This window comes from Alosa alosa, chromosome 2 (assembly GCF_017589495.1).
Source record: "Alosa alosa isolate M-15738 ecotype Scorff River chromosome 2, AALO_Geno_1.1, whole genome shotgun sequence".
Classification (NCBI taxonomy): domain Eukaryota; kingdom Metazoa; phylum Chordata; class Actinopteri; order Clupeiformes; family Clupeidae; genus Alosa; species Alosa alosa.
Genome location: NC_063190.1, coordinates 35595849 through 35607318, shown reverse-complemented (window position 1 = coordinate 35607318; position 11470 = coordinate 35595849). Strand labels below are relative to the sequence as shown.

The window sequence follows — 11470 nt, the reverse complement described above, 5'->3', positions numbered from 1 at the left end:
GTTAGGGTTGGGCGATGACGCCTAAATTGACATTTGACGATGTGTACAGTAAAACATTGTGATGGACGATGATATCGTGGGGGTAGTGTGGTAAACACTAATTAATTAGCCTATAGCCTAGGTATGTCTGTACAGAAATACATTTATAATGTTCTAGCCTACATAAAAAATATATATATATATTATATAGGCTATACGGCCTGATGAAAGTGGACAGCTAAGAGAGACATACTGACCAGGCTACCGAAGTTGTGTGGAAGATCTGCTCCAAGAAAATTGTTGTGAAAGACGGATAGACAATCAATCTGAACACTTGCGTGTGCACCAACCAGCGGAATATTACACACTGCCAGCCTTCGCTGGGCCCAGCAAAAAAGCTACTTAAGACTACTATCGTGGTCACTCATTTAAAATCTTAGTACTATGCAGCATCCCACGTTATCAGGCTACCGTCTAGCTATGAGGGAAGTGAAAGTAAAGGGCTGCGATAGCGCAGTCCAGGCTATATATAGGAGGGCGAAATAAAAACACTTTTACAAATAACGAATCCCGATTACCACTCCGCTGCTGTCTGGGACTTTTGCTAAATGCATGAAATACAAGCCTTACAGTGAAAGATGAATAGGCTACCTTCTGATCCTATAATTAACAAAAGAAATGGTTTATTTTAACACAGAGGAGAAGGACGCATTTGGCGCTCGCTGTAGCCTTGCAAAAAGATTTGAGCGCTAGAATGTCCTAGTTGTAGCCTAACAATAATAAATCTATATTTTCTGCTAAAACATTAGGCTACCTATTACGTCCAATGTAGGCTATAGCCTAGGCCTGCGAGACATGTAGGCTACAAAAAGACAATTAGGCTACACATTCATGTCACAGTCAGGAATTATTTGAATAAGAGGGTAGACTAATAAGTCTTTTATTTTACAAGACGGTAGACTAATATGTGATAACTGTTTGGTTGACAGCCTTTAAAGTAGGCTCAATTTCATTTTCAGGGAAAGGTTTTTTTATGTTTTAACCTGTTACAGCAGGAATTAGTGACTGGCATGTGGGGGCGTGGCATCACGATGGTTGCTTTCCATCGTGATGCCTGTCAACAATCACAATATCGTCCATCGGCACAACCCTAAGTAGAGTAGTCATGCCAGAGTGGGGAGGCCCCAGGCTGGGAGATAACACACACACACACACACTCACACACACACACACACACACATACACACACACAAACACACACACACACAAATACACACACACAAATACACACACACGCACACACACATGCGCGCACACACACACACACACACACGCACACACACCATGGTGGGAGATAAGCTGATAGATCACAGTGACAGGGTCATGTCACTGGTCTGCTGGTCCATTATCATACTGCGTCCACCAGGTCCCTTCAGCCGGACGCATGAGAGGGACCGTGTGTGCCGAGTGCTTTAGGGGCAGCTGTGGCCCACTGGTTAGCACTCTGGACTTGTAACCGGAGGGTTGCCGGTTCGAGCCCCGACCAGTGGGCCGCGACTGAAGTGCCCTTGAGCAAGGCACCTAACCCCTCACTGCTCCCTGAGTGCTGCCATTGAAGCAGGCAATTAGGCTACACATTCATGTCACAGTCAGGAATTATTTGAACAAGAGGGTAGACTAATAAGTCTTTTATTTTGCGCCGGGATTAGTGTGTGCTTCACCTCACTGCGTGTTCACTGTGTGTGTGGCGAATGGGTGCACGTAAGGGGGTGTGTGTGTGTGTGTGTGTGTGTGTTTGTGGCATAAGTGTGTGTTTGAGAGGATGTCTGTATTTGTGGTATAAGTGAATATATGTGAGGATGTGTTTGTGTGGGGGTGGGGGGCGTGGCATGTTTGTGGTCTGGTGTGAGTGTGTATTTGTGAGGATGCGAGCGGAACTTAAATTAGCCAGCATGCTGAGAGCATCGGGTGCCCTGGCGACAGGAGCCATGGTGATGGAAAAGAGGGCCACAGCAACCAGCAGCCCTGCAACGTGACTGTCCAGTGAAACCTGTCTGTGCACACACACACCAGACCTGCGTCTGTCACAGTCATGCCAGTCGATTCTTTCTCAATCCGAAACACACTGATGCCTTTGAACATGACCGTCTACTTGGACGCTGGACACACACATGCGTCTCCCTCCACGCTGAATGCTGGACACTGCACACACAGAACAGCAGAGAGTCGGAGATCCAGGGTGAGCGCTGGACACACACACACACACACACGCAGACGGAGAAGGAGAAGGAGACAGGGAAGGAGACTCGGGCACGCAGACTGCATTATGCCCTCCAACCACAGCCAGAGTCAGTCACCCGCACTGCTCAGGAAAACAGGCTCATTCGTATTTTTCCTGATCAAACACATCTAGTCTCCCTCTCTCCCCCTCTCCCTCCCTCTCTCCCTCCCTCTCTGCTCTCCCCATCCCCCTCTGCTCTCCATGGTGACTGCTCGGCCCATGTGTGAGCAGATGGTATGGAAGTGAGTGGAACCCCCAAGGAGAGTGGGCAACATAACACGCTGCACTTGTAGGTGGGTTGCTGTGGTTGCATTGTTGCATCTGCCACTGGTAACTGGCATTGGCACCCACCCACAACTACGCATACCCACACATGGTGAGGGTGGCATATGTAGATTTTCCCAGCAACTACACAGGATACCACAGTAAGTGTGGCATTGCCTATTCAGTTATCAGTATAGCAGGTATGTGTGCATAACAGCAGCAATGAGCCTAGTCGAAAACGCTCTCTCTCTCTCTCACCTTTCATTTTCTACCACTGACTACGTCACAGAGATGGGCTTCGTGATATGGGGGAGTCATTCGTACAATGGAAAATTATAGATATATTTTTTAAAAACGTTGTGGTCATTTGAGTAACGGTATGTTCGATTACGCAGACAAAAGTAGTTATAATGACCTTTGTTATTATTAATTCAAGTGAGTAAGCGTCTCTAGGTGTTGTTTCTGTCATAAAAACACTTAAACCCGGTCACAAGGTTACACGCTTAGGTCAAAACATTTAAGCTCAATATGTAATGTCATCTTCGAAAATCCCCCGACGGCTTTTAACGAGAAGTCATTGTTCACGCAGCTTAAAACTCTCTCGCGCCTTACCTCCTCTCTTCCGCCCCCGTTCAATGTGGGTGTCTCTCCGGTCACCGTCACCCCTGGCATCCTCAGTCCTCCTGTCTCTCTGTTGATTTAGGCTCGATGTCTAGCGATGTCAACATTGGAGACAGGTCCAAGACTCACACAGACCCACGGTCCACCAACGGGACATCCCCGCGAGGCTCTTCAGTCCATTTAGCGCCAGCTCTGTGGAGACTCCCCGAAGGTAGCATCGCCGAAGCGGGTGCATTCTCATCAGCGCGCGGTGGTCACCACGTCACCGCAGTCGCGGTTTGCATCTATGCTTTAGGATGCTGTTCACGATGCTATGGCAGCTTACGCTGAAAATGAATAATGAAAAACAAAAAAACAGTATGCTCGTGTGAAGCGTCGTACAAAGATCAAGGAGTTACAGGTAGTGTTCACCGAGCTGTCGATGTCGATCCATTACTGTGCGTTTGACGAGACCACCGTGAGAGGGAGGTAGAGGGGTGAGAGAAAGACGTCGCGGGTGTACCACTTTGGCACGCGCCCAATGTAACGTAGCCCGCTGAGCCCGCCCTATACAAAATAATTATTCTCTCGGTGCTTGTGTTGTTATAGTAACAAAACAGCACATGTGTTGCTTTTGTTTTGGACTACGCCCCCTCTCTCAGAACACCTGGGATCACTCTGTCGCGGCCGCTCAGTTTTGGCAATCCCGCTCCAGCTCGAACTCGCACCTGCACGGTATGGGCTCAGGGTTCCCGATGATGTCATCACCAGACCGTGGTTGTGTGAGTGCACCTTTTTCCTCAAGTCGGCGCTCATCAAATCCAAGCAAATTGAAATGCTGATTGGCTCTATTTATAAATAGCGATTTCCGTTATTTTCATTAGGCTTTTCATTCCATTATGTCAGACAAATAGACTGAGTTGGATGCAAATGCGTAGATGCAATAAAATAATGTGTGTGCATGGATTTGCTGAAATCAGATGTTTAGCTGTTAAGCCTAATATTTAAGCAAGTAATTCACGTTTTTTTATGTACTGTTGCCTTGCTGTTATTCTCTCTGTAAAATGTGTGTGTGTGTGTGTGTGTGTGTGTGTGCATGTATGTGTGTGGTTAGAATTTTGTTACTTTCAATTCTCAGAACAACATTGAAGTGCTTGAGTGTATTTGTGTAAGAATTATCAGGTTGCAGTTACATGGCTCCATACAGCTGGATCTCTGGTTGACATACTGTACATTCAAGGGCTGTTATATACTGACATAGATTATTGATAGTTGACCTCTCAGTCCAAGTTCCAAATTTGAAGAATATTATCAATGTGCTATCATGGGTATTTCTGAGACTTCTGAGATATTGTGTTTATGAGAAACAGGCATACATGTGATCACAATGACCTTGAACTTTGACCTTTGACTACCAAAATCAAATCAGTTCATCTTAGAGTTCAAGTTAATTTCATACCAAATTTGAAGCACTTGCCTTGAGATCAGGACGGACAGACAACACGAAAACCCAAAGAAATGTTACAGTGTGAGAAAAGGAGTTTTGAATTCTACTTATGTGCACCTGGAGATTAGGACTAATGCTGAGTTCACTGATATCAAACTTAGCACTTCCCCCCGAAGCACTTTGACCTTCACACTGTCCAGTAGACCCGAGTAGAGTCCTAATGTGTTATAGTTGCATGATTTGTGGATAGCATTCTGGTTATAAATGATCCACTGATAACAAGTATTTACAGACACACAAGCCTGTGTCCTCCCACCAAAGCTTTCATATGAAATATAAAGCTGCCTGTCTCTTCAGATTTCCCTGCTCTAGCACTCTCTAGCTCTAAATCACCCAGATAACTTCAGCAAACCTCATTTTAAAAAATACAGCTATAAATTAGATTGGCTAGGAGCTAGTAATCCATAAGGGTATGGTTTTCCAAGTTAGATTGGCTAGGAGCTAGTAATCCATAAGGGTGTGGTTTTCCAAGTTAGATTGGAGTTAGTAATTCATTTGGGTGCGGCGCGCTAATGCATCGGGCAGCGTGCAGTGGATGTCTAACAAGCCCCAGAGATGTAAAGACACATGCTGTGTGTGTGTGTGTGTGTGTTTACTGGAGTCAGCACTGACCACCAGAGTCCTCCTCTGCTCCTGCTGGGTGGACCCAGGCCCTGTGAGTCCTCCTGTTGTGTTTGAGTCCTCCTGTTGTGTTTGAGTCCTCCTGTTGTGTGTGAGTCCTCCTGTTGTGTTTGAGTCCTCCTCTGCTCCTGCTAGGTGGACCCAGGCCCTGTGAGTCCTCCTGTTGTGTTTGAGTCCTCCTCTGCTTTTGTATTGTCTGTGCAGAAGCGCTTAGGGTGGACATTGGCCTTGCTGTGTGTAACAGTGCAAAGGATTTGTATTCATTCATTTAGCGGCGTGTTGTCTATCATCTACAGGATGCGCCAGTGGAGATTCATTACAGCTCTGCTCTTGTACCAACATCCTGGTAAGAAATGCCTCTATTAGCCTTTGATACAAATAAGGCCCAAATGCTTGCAAATGTAAACAAAGTACAAGTCAAGGGGACCTTAAATTAATGAGTTAATTTTGTAATTATTTATGTATGTATGTATGTATGTATGTATGCTTGTATGTATGTATACCCCTGAATGCCTATGTGTTGTTTTCCAACACATTATTATACCAAAGTGTGAAAAACATATTACATCGAAAAGGCTTGTGTTATTGGGATTAATGAAGGTCAAAATATAATCCCAGATTATGATGAGGGAACATTATAATTCCAAGATTTTGAAAACAATTGCGTTTTTTGTCTTATTCCAAATACAGTGGACAAAACCACAGACTCAGTGTCTTAACACACATGAAGAATGTAAAGTTTACAAGGAATGAAGTCTTTAGGTTGTACATAATGTGGGTCAAAAGCCATCAGAATGATGCACATTGTTGGGTGGAAACCAAAGATTCTAGAGCGCTCAGCTCCAATCTAAAATCTTTGTTGGAAACATTTCAGAATGCCTCATGGATGAACTTTAGAACTCCCAGCAGTGGAACACACTGGGCCTTCTGAGCACAGAGACCTCATGAGCCCACGCTCCGCCTGGCCCTCTGGGCATGATGCCACCCTAAGGTGCGCTAAAAGCTGTGCCACACCCGAGCTGGCATCAGGTTTTTGGCAGCGCCTTGCTTGGTAAGAGCTGGTGGTCCTGGTCAGGCCTCAGAGGCTCTGGGGTAAACATCAGCTGCCTGTGCAGGCCACTCAGGCAGAGTCCAGTGCCATCTACTGGTGCATCATGGAAGTGCTCACAGCATTTGTCAGAGGATTTAGAGTTGATTCAGTCTACAATGTGTTCAGATGGGATATCATTCAGGATGTTGGAACAACAACCAAAGCAGAATGAAAAAGAACCAATTTGTAATAAAAATAACAATTGTGGCTAGTGTGTTCGTCATCCATTTGTTGATAAAATCAGGGGGAATCTTGCCGGCCATATGACCCACTGACCACAAGTGTCCATGGGATAACTTATCACTTATCGCATACCTCAACCTCATTCAGCCTTCTGCCACTTATGGTCCCACCTCCTCTTGTCCCATCTGTGTATTTAATTACCAAAGCAGGGCAGAAAGCAGGCACGTCTGGGGCGGCCATCTTTCATCATCTCGCGGGTCAATCAGTAATAGTTATGGGCCCATAAAGTCTGGAGAAGCGGTCATTAAGCTGCCACTGGGAGAGTATTTTTAAGAGCATTAAACGCGTCGTCCAGCAGTGTGTCTGGCCTGATAATAAGGAGATGGACGACTGAGAGAAACATCTTGATGCCCGCCAAGCACCTGCCACAGACGCCCGCCAAGCACCTGCCACAGACGCCCGCGAAGCACCTGCCACAGACACCCGCCAACGCTACTGTGCGCTGGCTGAGAAACAGCTAAGGACAAGTGAGACAGCAGAGAGAAACATGACAACAACAACAAACAAGAACAAACAAGAACAAACAACAAACAGAGCAGACGAGATACGAAACATTTCTCCGTTTCTTTTGGCTTGACAGCTTTCGCCCTCTGATGGGATGAGCGTAACTCATCAATGTATTGATTGATAGGTCAATTGATCAGCCAAACACACAGCATAGCTAGAATTAGGACAACCATACACACAGCATATAGAATTAGAACCATACACACAGCATATAGAATTAGGAGAACCATACACACAGCTTATAGAATTAGAACCATACACACAGCATAGCTAGAATTAGGAGAACCATACACACAGCATATAGAATTAGAATTAATCAGGTGATGAACAGGAAGAGAAGAAGAACTGGAGGACAACGAGGCACCCGAGCAATTGCAAAAGGCTTTGGGAAGAGCGGCACCCGAGGGCCAATGAGGCGTTGGGAAGAGTGGCACCGAGGGCCAATGAGGCGTTGGGAAGAGCGGCACCCAAGGGCCAATGAGGCGTTGGGAAGTATGCGGTGGCCGTGCTGTGGTCTAAAGACGGCCGAGTAAATTGCTGCTGTGGACATTACTATTCACACACCAAACCCACAAGAGCGAATAACATGACATTCCCTCAGGCCACAGTTGGGACAGGAATGCGAGTTGGGATGAAGAGACTTAAAGCACATTGCCAAATGCAGCTCTAACTGTAATCAGAGATAAGATGAGGCTAGTTTGCACCCTATAGTCTTTGGCAGAAGAGTTTGACTGCTGACCAGGGGCGTCGGACTGGGGGTCAAACCACTACTGATTATAGGGGCCCAAGTGGAGAGAGGGCCCTAGAAAAGTCTGGAATATATTTCATTTGACCTGGGTTGAGGAACATGGGGGCCCATCAGGACTGCCTATGCAGTGGCCAGGGTCTAGTGCTACGCCCCTGCTGCTGACATAAGAGAGGTTGTTTGTGGTGGCATCAGGGGCCCTGCACTGGGATCCCAAGGGTGCTTCGCTGCCAGGGCCCTCATGGAACAGAGTGGTCAGGGCACCCGAGGGCCAATGAGGCTTTGGGAAGAGTGGCACCGAGGGCCAATGAGGCTGGGAAGAGCGGCACCCAAGGGCCAATGAGGCACCCAAGGGCTAAAGTATGCGGTGGCCGCGGTGGTCTAAAGACGGGCCGAGTAAATTGCTGCTGTGGACATTACTATTCACACACCAAACCCACAAGAGCGAATAACATGACATTCCCTCAGGCCACAGTTGGGACAGGAATGCGAGTTGGGATGAAGAGACTTAAAGCACATTGCCAAATGCAGCTCTAACTGTAATCAGAGATAAGATGAGGCTAGTTTGCACCCTATAGTCTTTGGCAGAAGAGTTTGACTGCTGACCAGGGGCGTCGGACTGGGGGTCAAACCACTACTGATTATAGGGGCCCAAGTGGAGAGAGGGCCCTAGAAAAGTCTGGAATATATTTCATTTGACCTGGGTTGAGGAACATGGGGGCCCATCAGGACTGCCTATGCAGTGGCCAGGGTCTAGTGCTACGCCCCTGCTGCTGACATAAGAGAGGTTGTTTGTGGTGGCATCAGGGGCCCTGCACTGGGATCCCAAGGGTGCTACGCTGCCAGGGGCGCCTCATGGAACAGAGTGGTCATTATTATTATTGGGGGCAGGAGGCAGAGTCACAGACTGTACCTTTAAGAGTCCTCGTTTTTCAGACAGGCTAATGTAACGAGGAGGCAGAGTCACAGACTGTACCTTTAAGAGTCCTCGTTTTTCAGACAGGCCAATGTAACGAGGAGGCCTAGTGGGGCCCAAGAGATCAAGGAGGCCCAGGAAGGATTTTTGGCTCAGACGAAATTTGAAGATCACTGCACAGAAATATAAATGGGACAGGAGCCTGATAACACACACACACACACACACTTCCCACCCTGTCACCGCAGGAGCCTGTTTACAAAAATGTTTCAACTGCCCATCCAACTTGAAGAAAGTTTATATAACGTTTCAATGGTCCATCCGACTTGAAGACAGTTTATATAACGTTTCAACTGTCCATCTGACTTGAAAAAAGTTTGACTGCTCTCTGAGACGTTCCATCTGCACTTGCACTTGAAGCTTGAACTTTACCACCTTCTTATTAGCAAAAAATGCCCCTTGAATCCTTCAGTTGCTAACAACAGAAAGCTGGCAAGATCACATGTGCAACACCTCGGGACCACATAAGCTACTCATGAAAATGTAAACGTGCACTGTACTGCACACACTGTAGGCTACTCAAGAAAATGTAAACGTGCACTCTACTGCACATGTATACTGTAGCCTACTCATGAAAATGTAAACGTGCACTGTACTGCACATACTGTAGGCTACTCATGAAAATGTAAACGTGCACTCTACTGCACTTACTGTAGGCTACTCATGAAAATGTAAACGTGCACTCTACTGCACATACTGTAGGCTACTCATGAAAATGTAAACATGCACTCTACTGCACATGTATACTGTAGGCTACTCATGAAAATGTAAACGTGCACTCTACGGCACATGTATACTGTAGGCTACTTATGAAAATGTAAACATGCACTCTACTGCACATGTATACTGTAGCCTACTCATGAAAATGTAAACATGCACTCTACTGCACATACTGTAGGCTACTCATGAAAATGTAAACGTGCACTCTACTGCACATACTGTAGGCTACTCATGAAAATGTAAACGTGCACTCTACTGCACATACTGTAGGCTACTCATGAAAATGTAAATGTGCACTCTACTGCACATCCTGTAGGCTACTCATGAAAATGTAAATGTGCACTCTACTGCACATACTGTAGGCTACTCATGAAAATGTAAATGTGCACTCTACTGCACATACTGTAGGCTACTCATGAAAATGTAAATGTGCACTCTACTGCACATACTGTAGGCTACTCATGACAATGTAGTCGTGCACTGTACTGCACGTCACCTTTGACAAAGGCACCTGTTTAATTAATAAATGGAAATAAATGTAAATGTGTGTCAGCCATACATACTAAGTGAGGAGGGAGGGAAGGTAGTTTGGTGGAATGCCCTCATAATAAGCAGCATAGCGTAAAAACTGTGACATGACATCTTCTGAGCGGATACATTGTTCTTTCTCTACATTTAATGTTGTAGAGTAATTTAATTAATTGTAGAGTCAGTATTACAGTATATTTACTAATAACGTAAATGTAAACATACAAAAAATAATCCAGAATATTTGCTGTTGTGATTCCATTCTAGTTTGGCCCGAACCCAGATACATACCAGAGACTGCTCTGTTCAAATCCACACACACCTCACATCATTTATTTAGTCTGTGTGTGTGTGTGTAAGCATCTGCCTCGAATGTAGGTCGTAAACTGACCTCCTCGTGGCAAATCTTATGCTACATGTACAAGCCCAGTCTTGTATTCAAAAGCCTTTAGGGCTTCTCTGTTTTCTCTACAGTGGATGCTTGACTAAACACAAACTTCATTTCATTTCAATCTAAGGCATCAGCATCTAGCTGTCCATATTCTCACCTCAACAGTTTATAGTGTCTGTACATCTAGCTGTGTCCATATACAGGGTTGGGTCAGATTACTTTGAAATGTAATCCATTACTGACTACAAATTACATGGTAATTTTTGTAATCAGTAACGTAATCAGTTGGATTACCAAAAACATGTAACGTAATCTGATTACTTTAGGATTACTTTTAGATTACTTCAATAAATATGCGCATTAAGTAAAAGACACCACCACAGAACTGATGAAAGAATTCTCATTCTGTTTTTCTCCACTCTTCTCTAAACATGCTCAACTCAGCTTAACCTTTATAAGGGCACACCTGGACAAAGAATTTAGCTTTCGCTGGATTTTTGTGACCCAGGGACATGGTCTGAGATTGGCATAAAAAAGGGAAGCATTAAACCCAAATGACACCATGTCCATTTCAATTGTGGGGGTGAGAAAATTATTATTTTGGGATGTTTTTCAATCAGGGCGACCTGGTGACTTTCTCAAAGTAAACAGTAACTACATTAAGATTAGGAAGAAAAGATCAGGCAGTGTGCAGAGAGACCTGCCCCAATAGTATGTTACAAGTTAGTAAGTAAGTATATCTTTTGATCCCATGAGGGACATTTGGTCTCTGCATTTATCCCAATCCGTGAATTAGTGAAGTCGAACCGGCAAGCCCAAAGGCCGAAGCCCTAACCAGTAGGCCATGGCTGCCCCAAAAGGCAGCATTTGAACATTAAACCGCACAATGATCCAAAACATACAGCCAAACAAGGCAAGAAACGGTTAACAGAGAACAATATCAACATTTTAGAGCGCACCTCAATCCGTCAAAAAAAGTGAGCAGATTGATGCTAAAAAGGTGCCGTCTACAATCATT

The 11470-nt window shown here is 45.3% G+C and overlaps 1 protein-coding gene across 1 annotated transcript in view; it reads right to left on the bottom strand.

The window, feature by feature from the left end:
• Nucleotides 1–3850, bottom strand: part of LOC125285499 (transmembrane protein 151A) — a gene marked incomplete at its 3' end in the record, with an annotated part of 28286 nt that extends 24436 nt beyond the window's left edge. The window contains 1 exon segment of the mRNA XM_048229969.1: nt 3137–3850. Within this exon segment, the coding sequence (XP_048085926.1) occupies nt 3137–3196 (60 nt within the window).
• Between the last annotated feature and the right edge of the window lie 7620 nt (nt 3851–11470).